General features: G+C 49.5%; 2 protein-coding genes across 3 annotated transcripts in view; both read left to right on the top strand.

Moving 5' to 3' along the window:
• The first annotated feature begins 2,918 nt into the window (after positions 1-2,918).
• On the top strand, positions 2,919-3,731 carry LOC118025066 (40S ribosomal protein S3a-like). Its single transcript, XM_035027397.1, has 2 exons — positions 2,919-3,162; positions 3,413-3,731. The coding sequence occupies exons 1-2, from the start codon at positions 2,919-2,921 to the stop codon at positions 3,712-3,714; spliced, it is 546 nt and encodes a 181-aa protein (XP_034883288.1). The 3' UTR covers positions 3,715-3,731.
• A 6,420-nt stretch (positions 3,732-10,151) lies between these two features.
• PGAP3 (post-GPI attachment to proteins phospholipase 3) overlaps positions 10,152-13,018 on the top strand; it is a 13,613-nt gene continuing 10,746 nt past the window's right edge. The window contains exons 1-3 of one of the 2 annotated variants that reach the window (XM_035027027.1): positions 10,153-10,403; positions 11,616-11,713; positions 12,684-12,836. In XM_035027027.1, coding sequence (XP_034882918.1) covers positions 10,223-10,403; positions 11,616-11,713; positions 12,684-12,836 — 432 coding nt within the window. In that variant the 5' untranslated portion in view covers positions 10,153-10,222. Of the gene's footprint in view, positions 10,404-11,615; positions 11,714-12,683; positions 12,837-13,018 lie in introns of both variants that reach the window. The other variant, XM_035027028.1, reaches the window with a different exon arrangement.

Raw genomic sequence — 13,018 nt, 5'->3', positions numbered from 1 at the left:
AGCGCGCTCACGGCTCGCCCCCCCACCCCCTCCACCGCATTCCAGCGAGTCCCTGGGAGTGGCAACTCCCAGCTTCACTTTCTCCCTCGGCGCGCAGGCCTGGGGTGCGCCCCTCCCGGCGCCCGGACGCCGGGGTTGCCTGCGCGCTTCTCACGCGTTCCCACGGAGCACCCTAAGGCAGGGGACGGCGATCGCCACCCCCCAACACACCCACACCGGGGGGGGGGGTGTCTGGGGCAAATGCTTCAGGCTGCCATCCTTAACGTTCCTTTAAGTCGCAGGTTTTACCGTAGACGTTCCCGGCAAGACGTTTGCATCCTACTCCATCATACGCCTATTTTTAAAAGTATCAAATACTGGTTCTCCCACCACATCCTCAAATCAAATTGATAGTAGAGGAGGTGGGTGGGGTGCGCTCAACTCGTGGCTTCCGGGACTCCCTGGCATACCTTCTCGAATCTTTTAGGTATCTTTTCCAGTCGGAAAAGCACAGTTTTAATTACGGGGGTCTACACGTTTGGAGGAGAGTCAAATCGGAGGCTCATCCATCTCAATCTTTCGGAGAACATTCCTCTGTTGGGTTTAGGGGGGGGACACTCAGCACCCAATTCATCCAAAGTTCCTTTCCTGTCCCTTGCTTTTTACTAGCTTGTTCAATTCCGCCTCCCCACTTGGCATTTTCCATCTGGAGCCCCCCTCTCCCCCTTCTTAAGGTCCAGTGGCGGATGGAGTGGGGGTGACAGAAGGAAGGTGTGTTTCCGTTGGAAATTACAACCAAAAATGCATGGGACATACTTAATTAACACATTATTCGGGGGGTTTTTGTTGTTGTTGTTTTAATTTTTTTTTAATTTTTTTAAAAGATTTTATTTATTTATTTGAGACAGAATGAGAGAGAGAGAGAGCACATGAGAGGGGGGAGGGTCAGAGGGAGAAGCAGGCTCCCTGCTGAGCAGAGAGCCCGATGCGGGACTCGATCCAGGGACTCCAGGATCATGACCTGAGCGGAAGGCAGTCGCTTAACCAACTGAGCCACCCAGGCGCCCCTGTTGTTGTTGTTTTTAAGATTTTATTGAATTTTTGACAGAGAGAGACACAGCGAGAGAGGGAACACAAGCAGGGAGAGTGGGAGAGGGAGAAGCAGGCTCTCCGCTGAGCAGGGAGCCCGATGCGGGGCTCGATCCCAGGACCCTGGGATCATGACCTGAGCCGAAGGCAGACACTTAACGACTAAGCCACCCAGGCGCCCCACAGTATTCGTTATTTATCTGAAATTCAAATTTAACTGGGCATCCTTATTTTTTATTTCCTACATCTGGCAACTCTAGTTGGAATGCCTCAGCCAAGAGCAGAGCATGCCTGTGCTGGTCAAGAGGGGATCGGAGGCATCTACTGAAGACAGTTGAATGAAGGACACTAGCATTTCTTAAGCTGCTTTCATATTTCCTAGCAGGGTTATAGGCAGCCATTTTCACAGTAGGGGGGTTGTGATCAGAACGACCTGGGTTCAAATCTCCAATCTGCCACATATTAGCTGTATGACCTTAGGCAAATGACCAAGCCTCTCTGGGTCTCAGTTTGCTCCCTTGTAGAATAGCATCTGGCATTCTGTACTAGGAATTAAAGAAGATAACATTCCTGAAGCACTCTGAACAGTATGTAGCACAAGGTACTTGCTCAATAAAGTCGCAGGTTTACTTATACTGGGGCAGATCCAGGCTTGGTGGTGCCGGAAGCCTATGAAATTTGGGGGACTCTCTTCAAGATAAGAAATACAGGGGCACCTGGGTGCCTCAGTCGTTAAGCATCTGCCTTCAGCTCAGGTCATGGTCCCAGGGTTCTGGGATCGAGCCCCGCATGGGGTTCCCTGCTCGGCGGGAAGCCTGTTTCTCCCTCTCCCACTCCCCCTGCTTGTGTTCCCTCTCTCGCTGTGTCTCTCTCTGTCAAATAAATAAATAAAATCTTTAAAAAAAAAAAATACAAAGTATGAGCACAAAATTAGATACATATATGCAAATGAGGAGCCTGAGGCTTCTTCTTCTTCTTCTTTTTTTTTTATTTACTTATTTGACAGAGAGACAGAGAGAGAAGGAACAAAAGCAGGGGGAGTGGGAGAGGGAGAAGCAGGCTTCCCGCTGAGCAGGGAGCCCGAGGCAGGGCTCAATGCGGGGCTCGATGCGTGGCTCGATGCGGGGCTCGATGCGGGGCTCGATGCGTGGCTCGATGCGGGGCTCGATCCCAGGACCCTGGGATCATGACCTGAGCCGAAGGCAGACGCTTAACAGCTGAGCCACCCAGGCTCCCCTTACCCTTCTTGAACACCATGGTAAGAGTCCACCGCTGGCTCTAACTAGCAATGTGCAAACTTCAGGTTAGGTTCTCTTGGAAGGTCGGTCATCAAACCAATTTAGATGATCAAGACAAGTCTTTTTTTTTTAATAGAATGGAATAGAAATCGTGCTCATCACATATTAGTGTCAGTAAGGGTATGTGTGTCTTGGGTGGATGATATACGATGGATTTATTCCTTGGATAATAGTCTCAAACTTTCAAGAAATACTGCTGTGTGGGGCGACACCACAGCAGCCCTTCAGGATGGGCATCAACACCCCTATTTTCTCTAGCCTTAGAGTTGGAGTTGATTGGTGTGAGGATGGGATCAAGGAGAAGACACTCACGTGAGTTAACCAATTTGCCCAGGAGCATCTGTCTCAGGGCTAATGAGGGAAAAGGTGAACAGATAGCCAAAACCAGTCCATCACCCTCACCTATCACAAACCCAAACCCAGGGACCTAGTCAAGGTGCCTCTCAGCCCTCGGGGAGAGGAGACATTGGACCTGGCTCCAACAGTCACTCGCTGAACACACTGGAGGACTCGCTCTTCAAGAGACCATCAGGCCTTTTGGCTCCCTGAGCCATGGCGGTCGGCAAGAACAAGCACCTAACGAAAGGCGGCAAACAGGGAGCCAAGAAGAAAGTGGTTGATCCATTTTCTAAGAAAGATTGGTATGATGTGAAAGCACCGGCTATGTTCAATATAAGAAGTATTGAAAAAACATCAGTCACAAGAACTCAAGGAACCAAAATTGCATCTGATGGCCTCAAGGGTCATGTTTTTGAAGTAAGCCTTGCTGATCTGCAGAATGATGAAGTTGCGCTTAGAAAATTCAAGCTAATTACTGAGGGTGTTCAGGGCAAAAACTGCCTGACTAATTTCCGTGGCATGGATCTTACCCGTGACAAAATGTGCTTCCATGGTCAAAAAATGGCAGGCCATGATTGAAGGTCATGTTGATGTCAAGACTACCGATGGTTATTTGCTTTGCCTGTTTTGTGTTGGTTTTACTAAAAAATGCAATAATCAGATTCGGAAGACCTCTTATGCTCAGCACCAACAGGTCCGTCAAATTTGGAAAAAGATGATGGAAGTCATGACCCGAGAGGTGCAAACAAATGACTTAAAAGAAATGGTCAATAAATTGATTCCAGACAGCATCGGAAAAGATATAGAAAAGGCTTGTCAGTCTATTTATCCACTCCACGATGTCTTCGTTAGAAAAGTAAAAATGCTGAAGAAGCCCAAGTTTGAACTGGGAAAGCTCATGGAGCTTCATGGTGAAGGTAGTAGTTCTGGAAAAGCTACTGGGGATGAGACCGGTGCTAAAGTTGAACGGGCTGATGGATATGAGCCACCAGTCCAAGAATCTGTTTAAAATTCAGACATTTAATGGTGACAAATAAAAAATCTTGTTTGTGATGTTTAAGAAAAAAAAAAAAGAGAGACCATCAGGGTGTTAGGGTCAGTGTTAGAGATGTCCCTTCTCCCCCAGGTCCTACCCTCCAGTGCCCTGGTGTTAGGAGGGTTTGTCCATCCAGGAAAGCTGCTGTGGAACCTCCTTTACTGGGCCCATCCTCCATGCCCCTGTCTGTCCTGGAGCCACACTCCTCATGTCGCTGAGTCCTGGGATGTCAGAGGAGGATGTTATCTTTCCCCATTTTACATAAAAGGAACCCTGAAATTCCAAGGGAACTAAGGGAAACTGAGCCAGAAGGTTTTAGCTTCATGTGTTCTGCTCCAGAGCCGGGAATAAAGGGTACCATGAACCCACCCCCCCCCCCCCCCCCCCCCCCCCCCACCACCAGAGGAGCCGGAGAAGTGCTCTCCAAGATATCCGGGTAACTACCAGTCCTTCTCCCACAAAGATCCCATGCCCTCCCACTCCCTAACTCCCACCCAGCCAACAAGCACACCCTCTCCGCATCCCAGATCCCAGGGGGGAAAAAAACAAAAACAAAAACTGTGGAGACAAGGCTCAGTCCCAGTGGGCTGCCCAGAGAAGGCGGGGCCGGCGGCGGCGGGGCCGGGAGTGAGGATGGGGGAGGAGCGGGGTCAGAACTCACGCCTGGGGAGGAGGCTCGAGAGGGGCCAGTCTTCCAAAGAGAATGAGTCCATTCAGAGCCGGGAAGGAAGGGGGAAAAAACCTTGTCTGGTGTTTGACAAGAGGCGGGGAAGGGGGGCAGGGGTGGGCGCTGCTGATTCGCTTCTCCCCTCAACAGCCCCTCCAGCAGGGCCTGGCGGGAGAGCCAAGGGAAGAGGATGTCTAAGGGACAGAGGTTGAGGGGGGCCTCAGGGGGGAAGGGAAGGGGCTGCTGGAGGAGCCTGAGAGTTTGCCAGAAGGGTCCGGTGAGGGGCCTGCGGGGAGGGAGGCAGGAGGAGAGGGGCAACTGCAGGGCAGAGGAGAGCCAACGAGGGGCAGAGGGCAGATGCACGAAATTCTCTGGAGGAGGTACTGGGCCTGTGGGTGGTAGAAGTGTAGGGCCAGACCGCTGGGGGCTCTGGCTTAGGGAGGTGACCTCTGAGGGTCAACAGGCTGGGGTCTGAAACCAGCAGCCTGTGAAATGCCAGTCAATCATTGACCAGCCACTGAGACTGGGGGACACAGGAGGCCACGTGTGTGTGTTGGCACCAGAGTCTCCTCCCTTCTGCCTACCTCACCAGCCAACCTGGGGTCAGAGGACTGAAAACAAACAGAAAAAGGGAGGAGACGGTCCACAGTCCGAGGTACAGGCCACAAACTGGGGCCTACCCCACAGGGCCTTGAGTCTGGGGCATGAGTTGCTGGGGAAGCATCTTTGTGAATTAGTTACATGGAAGGAGTCCCCCAAGAGTAGGCACAAGGCCTCCCTGGGGCCATAGCAGAGTGGAATTTGGAAGCTTCTCATAAGAAAATCTGCCTTTCTAGGGGTGCCTGGGTGGCTGAGTCGGTTAAGCATCTGCCTTCTGCTCAGGCCATGATCTTGAGGTCCTGGGATTGAGCCCTGCATCAGACTCCCAGCTTGGTGGGGAGCCTGCTTCTCCCTCTCCCTCTGCCTGCTGTTCCCCCTGCTTGTGTGCACTCTCTCTCTCTGTCAAATAAAATCTTTAAAAAGAAAGGAAGGAAGGAAGGAAGAAAAGAAAGAAAGAAAGAGAGAGAGAGAGAAAGAAAGAAAGAAAGAAAGAAAGAAAGAAAGAAAGAAAGAAAGAAAGAAAGAAAGAAAGAAAGAAAATCTGCCCTTTCTGAAGGTGGCCTTTTAAGAACACTTGCTACCTAACCACCAGGAGGCTGCTCCCTGGGCCCAGGATTAGCCCTAGTCCCTGAGTAGAAAAGAGCAGAGCCCAAACCAACATACCAGGCATGCTGACCCTGGGCCTGCTGATCACCTCCCTCAGCCCTTCTCATCCCATCTCAGGAATGCAGGCCCAAGGCCTGGGGAGTTTGCCTTTCTCTCTCTCTAGGCTGCTTTGCCAAGACAAGAAAGCATTCTTATGCACTCAGCCTTACCTGGCTTTAATGCATGAAGTACACAAGGCTTCCATCCTGCCCATACAAGACTGCCATGGTTTGTGTTCCTGTGTCCTGTACTGTCTGTGTGATTGTGCTGGCCATTTCACACACCCTCAGTTTATCTAGGGATCTTTCCTCAGATAGTAGGGCCTGGGCTGTGTGGTCTTGAATAAGGCTTCGTTTTGCCATTTGACATATGAGAGAGGTGGATTGAATAGTTCCTGGTCACAGTGTTTTAGACTTCAGTGTGGGAGCAGTGACTCCTTCAACCCCATGCTTACCCCTTGAAAGCCCCATTGAGCCATCCCTCTGCCAGATTCCAGATTCTTTGTTTCACAAACACTGAGTTTTCCTACTCTACTCAGCCCTCAGGACTCCAAACTCCCCTGGCTTGCTGCTGGCGATCCAGACTCTTGGGGTGTGAATGAGGACACTCTTGCCTCTGGCTTTTAATCTGGGGAAGAGAAGGCCAGGAAGTTTCCAGAAGCATAAGACTGTGGCAATCACTAAGTCCCTATTTGGGGAGACAATTCCAGTTTCAGATGATTTCATTCCTGGACCCATGTTCATGATTCTTCTTTTTGCCTTTTACATCCAGTCGTTCTCTGAGATCTATGGATTCCTCTTCCAATACATCTGTGCTTTTCCAGCCTCCACCACGACCTAAACCTCTGTTAGGTCTTCTCTGGGTGAAAGCACTAGCCTCTGATCTCCTACGTGTTGCTCTTCCCCTCTTTCAATTCTACCCCCCTCCTTTTCCTTTGGCAGCCAAAGTAAATGATTTTTGTTGTTGTTGTTGTTTTAAAGATTTTATTTATTTATTTGAGAGAGAGACAGAGAGAGAGAACACAGAGGGAGAGGGAGAAGGAGAAGAAGACTCCCCGCTGAGCAGGGAGCCCAATGCGGGGCTCGATCCCAGGACCCCTGGGTTCGTGACCTGAGCTGAAGGCAGATGCTAACTGACTGAGCCACCCAGGCGCCCCAAAGTAAATGTTTTATTTTTTTTATTTTTTTAAGATTTTATTTATTTATTTGACAGAGAGAGACACAGCGAGAGAGGGAACACAAGCAGGGGGAGTGGGAGAGGGAGAAGCAGGCTTCCCGCCGAGCAGGGAGCCTGATGCGGGGCTCGATCCCAGCACCCTGGGATCATGACCTGAGCCGAAGGCAGGCGCTTAACGACTGAGCCACCCAGGCGCCCCCCAAAGTAAATGTTTTAAACATAGTTTCATTTGTTCGAGTGCTAAAACATCTCGCAATGGCTTCCCATTGCCTAAACTCTTGACTGTGACCCAAGACCTGACAGAATCTAGTCTCTGGCTGTCACTTCAATCTCATAGCCTTCTAGCCACACAAGCTTCTTTTCTGTTTTCCAGAGATGCCAAATTTGTTGCTGCCTTAGGGCCTTTGCACCGGCTGTTCCTTGGCCTAGAACAATCTGCCCCCAGGTGTTAGTAGGACTGGTTCCTTCTGGTCACATAAGTTTCAGCTCAAATGTCACCTTCTCAAAAAGTCCTTCTCTGACCACCCGACCCAAAGTAGCCTTCTCCTCCCTCCCCATTCCCTTAGGGCCTCTCCCTATTTACATTATCCAATTATATAACACCACACGTGTGACTACCTGAAATTGTTCTTTTTACATTTCCCCCCCTTTTTTTTTAAAGATTTTATTTATTTATTTGAGAGAGAGAGTGAGAGAGAGAAAGAGCACAAGAGAGGGAGCGGGAGGGAGAAGCAGACTCCCTGCCGAGCAGGGAGCCCGATGCAGGACTTGATCCTGGGACTCCAGGATCATGACCTGAGCCGAAGGCAGTCGCTTAACCAACTGAGCCACCCAGGCGCCCTTCTCTTTGTTTTTAATGTTTGATGTAATATAGGGTGAGGCCTCCAAAATCAGAAACTTAAAGTTTTTAAAAAGAGCCCTATCTCTACCTCGGAGTTCTCTCAAAGGGAGAATCCTACTTTGTTAGGATTTTATCCTCTTTTATTCTAAATTTCCTCATTTTTTTAAAGATTTTATTTTTGGGGTACCTGGGTAGCTCAGACCTCTGTCTTCGACTCAGGTCATGATCCCAGGGTCCTGGGATCAAGCCCCACATCTGACTCCCTGCTCAGCAGGGAGTCTGCTTCTCCCTCTGCCTCTTCCCCTGCTCATGCTTGCCCGCTTGCTCACTCTCTCTCTCTGAAATAAATAAATAAAATCTTAAAAAGAAAAAAGATTTTGTTTTTAAGCAATCTCTACACCCAACGTAGAGCTCAAATTTACATCAAGCCTGCAATTCTTGATCTCAGGGTTGTGAGTTCAAGCCCGACGTTGGGTGTAGAGATGACTTAAAAATAAAATCTTAAAAAAAGAGAGTCGCATGCTCTACCGACTGAGTCAGCCAGGCACCCTTAAATTGCCTCATCTTGGGGCGCCTGGGTGGCTCATTCGGTTGGGTGTCTGCCTTCGGCTCAGGTCATGATTCCCTGGGATCGAGCCACGCGTCGTCAGGCTCCCTACTCAGCGGGAAGCCTGCTTCTCCCTCTCCCACTCCCCCTGCTTGTGTTCCCTCTCTCGCTGTGTCTCTCCCTGTCAAATAAATAAATAAATCATCTTTAAAAAAAAATTGCCTCATCTTTAAATGAAGATGCTCAATGGGGCTCCTGGGTGGCTCAGTCAGTTGAGTGTCTGCATTTGGCTCAGGTCCTGCTCAGTGGCGAGTCTGCTTTTCCCTCTGGCCCCCCCCCCCCCCCACCGCCCCTGACTTGTGCTCATGCTCTCTCTCTCAAATAAATAACTAAATAAATAAAATCTTAGAAAAAATGAGGATGCTCATTAAAAATTTGATCCCAGAATTATAGTAAGGACAAAATGAAATAATGTAGTAGAAAAGGACTGATCAATCAGATGCAAAGTAGTATTAGCACTAAATTGCTTCTGGTCAGCTCCTGGAGAGCTGAGTGGTTGTTTTGTTCCTTTCAGCTTCCCAGTCATTATCAACTGGATGTTCAACTCCAGGGGATACTATTCATGTTATATTTAACTTGAAGAGGAACCATTCACGGAAAATACAATGTGGATGGTGCACTCCTGAGCGCTATTCACAGGAAATATAATATGAATGGTGCCTCCTGGAGTTGTGTCTTGCCTAGCATGGTGCTAGAGCTAAGAATTCAGGAAATGTTTGCTAAATGAGTAAGTAAATGGAATCCAATTTTACTTCTTGCTCATTCTACTTCTCTATGTAAAAAGGAAAAGTTGACCCGGGGTGGAGAGTGGGAGAGGAGGAAAAGCTGTCATTAATCTACACACACTAATTAAGCATCTAGCTACAAGGCTTCAATGCGTCAATGAGATGGGTATGCGTGTGTGTTTGTCCTGGTGGTGATGTAGGGAGGAGGGGATGGATATTAGAGCAAGTATCGTATTCCCAAAGGTCCTCTTCTTGATTTTCTTTGAAATATTACACCTCTCCTATCTCAGTGTGGTCTGTATCACTTTGGTGATTTGACAGCCCTGGATTTAGCACCCAAATTCTTACGTTGAATTAATGTTGTTCATTCATAGAAAGAAAAGAAAAGAAAGAACAAAAGAAAAGAAAAGAAAGAAAGAAATGAGTTCTTAGCACCTACCATGAGCCAAATTCTGTACTAGGCTTCAAGTAGAGTGGTAAACAAGACAGCAGAGGTCCCCACCCCGCTTGGGGAAAACATACCACTTTTATCTTACATCACCCTCCAGGTGTTACCACCCTCAGAAATGGTGTTTAAATTGAGGCTAGAAGAATATGCAGGCGTGAGAGTATGAATGATACAGACGAGGCAAAGCCAGGAGGGTTGAGAAACATGGCCCCTTGGGTCTGGCGCAGGGACCAGATCGTGCAGGGTTTGTGGATTTTATCCTGAGGTAATTGGGAGCCAGTAAAGAATTTAAGAAGAAAAGTCACGCGGTCCTTTGTTAACGGAACGCAGAGTCGATGGGGACAAAAGTAGGGGCAGGGAGACTTGTGAAGGGGCTACCGCGACGGTCTTGGCGACAGATGATGATGTCTTCAACCAGGGCGGTGCCAATGGAAATGGAGAGAAGTGGGCAGTTCCAGGTATATTAGGAAGCGAAATTCGACGGGGCTGGTGACAGAAAAATAACCGTACTTCCCATAAAGAGAGCATGGAGAAGAAAGAGGACACATGTTGATAAAAGACCAGTTTATTTTGCTCCTTAGCCCTGTCGCCTCGATATACGGAGATGACAGCAAGATGAGGGGCGGGGCAGGCGCCCACAGAAATCCGGGCACTTTTATTTCAAGTGGGTGGACGTCACCGGAGAGCAGAATAGAGAACACAAGGCACTTCCGGTTACTCCGGAAGTGAAGACTCCTAAGCTCCTCCGCCGGCGGAGGGCCAGGTTGAAGGGATGGCCGGGCGGACGGCGCGGCTGGTGCTGCTAGCTGGGGCAGCCGCGCTAGCAAGCGGCTCCCAGGGCGACCGCGAGCCGGTGTACCGCGACTGCGTGCACCGGTGCGAGGAGCGGAACTGCTCGGGGGGCGCACTGAGGCACTTCCGCTCCCGCCAGCCAATCTACATGAGTCTAGCAGGTAAGCCCCACCCCGCGGCAAGCCCCGCCCCTCAGCCTTGGCCCCTCCCCTTGCGCCCCTAAACCACGTCTAAACTTTCGTTTTCCCCGTTGTCCGTTATGAGTGTGAACGGAGCCCCGGGGTGATTAGAGCAGCATCAGCCAGTTTTACTTACTTTTTATTTATTCAATTAGTATTTATTTAATATTCCTGGGTACTGGCTGTAGAATGACACTGAAATTGGACCCAGTGTCCTGCCATTAGGGTCCACAGTCTTCACGGGGACATTAGCCTTCTGTAGCCCAAGGGAGAGGATGATCTGAGTCCTAAAGTCCCCTTAGGTCAAGCAATCGCAGCATATGGGGGAGGAAGGAATCGTTTCCGGCTTTGAGAGGGCAGAAGCAGTGATCATCTTGGGATATTCTGTGAAAGAAGGGCTTCAGGATGGATACATTAAGTTTGGACCTTTGGCCATAGTGGTCCCCGGTGTGTGACAGGTGTCACAGTAGGTTGGGTAATTTTCACAGCCCTTTAAGTTTCCTTTTACCCAATTTTACAATGGGGAAACTTGGAGAGGTTAAGTGCCCTGCCCTAAGTCACATAGTCAGAAAGTGGTAAAGTGGAGTTTCCAGTTCTGGCCCGTCTGACTACAAGTTTGTGCTCTTTACTATCCCTTTGCATTCCAGAGGGAACAGAGAGAATGGAGGCCCTGGGCAGATGTGAGCGTCTCCAGTAGCTTGGTTTACTCAGGGAGCAGGGTGCAGGGTGGGAGTAAGGGAAATAAAGTTGGAAAAGCAATTTGGGGACTCACAAGTCAGAGTGAAGAATTTGGGTTTCATTTTCATAGGAGGGGGGTAAGATGGCAAGAGTTCCTCCCTGGCGAGTGAGAGCAAAGCTTAAGTTCAGCAAGAGCAAACTTAAACCTACCTATCCATTGATAGTCTGTCAGATGCCAAAGTTCCCATCTCGGTGGAAGAAGAAGAGAAGAAACATCTCTGTTTGCTCACTGCACACCCCCATCCCCTAAAATACACACACACACACACCCCTTTCCTTTATGTGTGTGGCCTACCATCTCTCATAGATCCAAGTGGGAAGTTAGAATTTTGAGATTTCATCTGGTTCTCTCCAACCTGCAGGCCCTCTTAGCCTGTGTTTGAGTTTGGGTCCCATTTGAGCTCTCTCTGTGCCTCCCATGATGGGAGTTCACCAGGTCCCATTTCTCTGTTTCAGGCTGGACCTGTCAGGACGACTGTAAGTATGAATGTATGTGGGTCACTGTTGCCCTCTACCTCAAGGAAGGTCACAAAGTGCCTCAGTTCCATGGCAAGGTGAGTTGGAGGGTCAGGGTAGGTGCATGGTGATAGTGTTGTAGGAGAAAGATACCCCTGAGTCAAGCAGTCCGAGCTATGGGGTGATGGGTGTGTGTTTGGGGCAGGTGCCTCTTCTCAGAATCTGCTGGTTTTCATATAATCAGATGGAACCAGTGTGTCTTGGCTCTGGATTTGGAGTAACAACATCTGGCAAGCTGTGTGATCTCAGAGAGTGGTGCTGGACTTCTTAGGGTGGCTGAATGTTCACCTTGCTACAAGGATGAATTTCCTGACCCCCCCCACAGCATGCTTTCTTTTGCTTCTTCAGTAGTAGTCTGGATTAAAATAGTAATACCCCCTCAGATTGCCCAGCAAGTCATGCTAGTGCTTTTTTTTTTTTTAATTTAAATTGAATTAGCCAACATAGAGTACATCATTAGTTTCAGAGGTAGAGTTCAGTGATTCATCAGTTGCATATAACACCCAGTGCTCATCACATCATGTGCCCTCCTTAACGTCTGTCACCCCGTTACCCCATCCCCCCACCCACCTCCCCTGCTGGTGCTTTTTCATCCAATATGACCTTGTTCTAGACTATTGAGGTTGGCAAGAATTATTCTCCCCAGTTTGTCAGAGGAAGCTGAGGCTCAGAGGCCTGTGGTCAGTGGTAGAGGAGGAAAATATTAGGACCTCTGTTTTCTGGATGGGAAGTCTATGCTCTTTCCACCAGGCCATACTGAGCCATCTATACTGGCCCACCTAGTCTTCCAGAGACCAGGCTTACAGTGCTAGGAATGCTGGCCAGGACAGAGGGAGGACCTTCAGTTAGGGACTGGACCCAAAGAGGGACGGTACCTGAGGCTCTGGCCGAGGTCCAGAGCTAAGGAACCAGCTGAAGACCTGTTGATGTGGCATGTCAAGGAAAAGCAGGTCGGGCTAGCTGGGGGTTGCTCGCCCCTCAAGCCCCCTCCACGTGCTCCGTTTTCAGTGGCCCTTCTCCCGGTTCCTGTTCTTCCAAGAGCCAGCTTCTGCCATGGCCTCTTTCCTCAACGGTTTGGCCAGCCTGGTGATGCTCTGCCGCTACCACACGTCCGTGCCAGCCTCCTCCCCCATGTATCCCACCTGCGTGGCCTTCGCCTGGGTAGGTGACTTGGCAGGACTCCTGCTGTACACCCTCCACTAGGAAGGAGGGGCTCTTCGATCCCCAGTCTCGCCCAACAGGGCTTCCCTTTAACCTGCCTTCCCCTGTTTTCTTTCTTTCTCTTTCTTTCTTTCTTTCTTTCTTTCTTTCTTTCTTTCTTTCTTTCTTTCTTTCTTTCTTTC

Source organism: Mirounga leonina, unplaced genomic scaffold (genome assembly GCF_011800145.1).
Source record: "Mirounga leonina isolate KUSES-001 unplaced genomic scaffold, KU_Mleo_1.0 Mir_200, whole genome shotgun sequence".
NCBI lineage: Eukaryota > Metazoa > Chordata > Mammalia > Carnivora > Phocidae > Mirounga > Mirounga leonina.
Note: the sequence above shows the minus strand (reverse complement) of the source record. Positions and strands in the feature narration are given on the sequence as shown.

Bases quoted from the DNA above. Each gene is read 5' to 3' on its own strand.
- LOC118025066 (XM_035027397.1), top strand. From the start codon at position 2,919: ATGGCGGTCGGCAAGAACAAGCACCTAACGAAAGGCGGCAAACAGGGA. The intron at 3,163-3,412 runs GAAAATTCAAGC...TCCGTCAAATTT, and splicing joins GAATGATGAAGTTGCGCTTA to GGAAAAAGATGATGGAAGTC.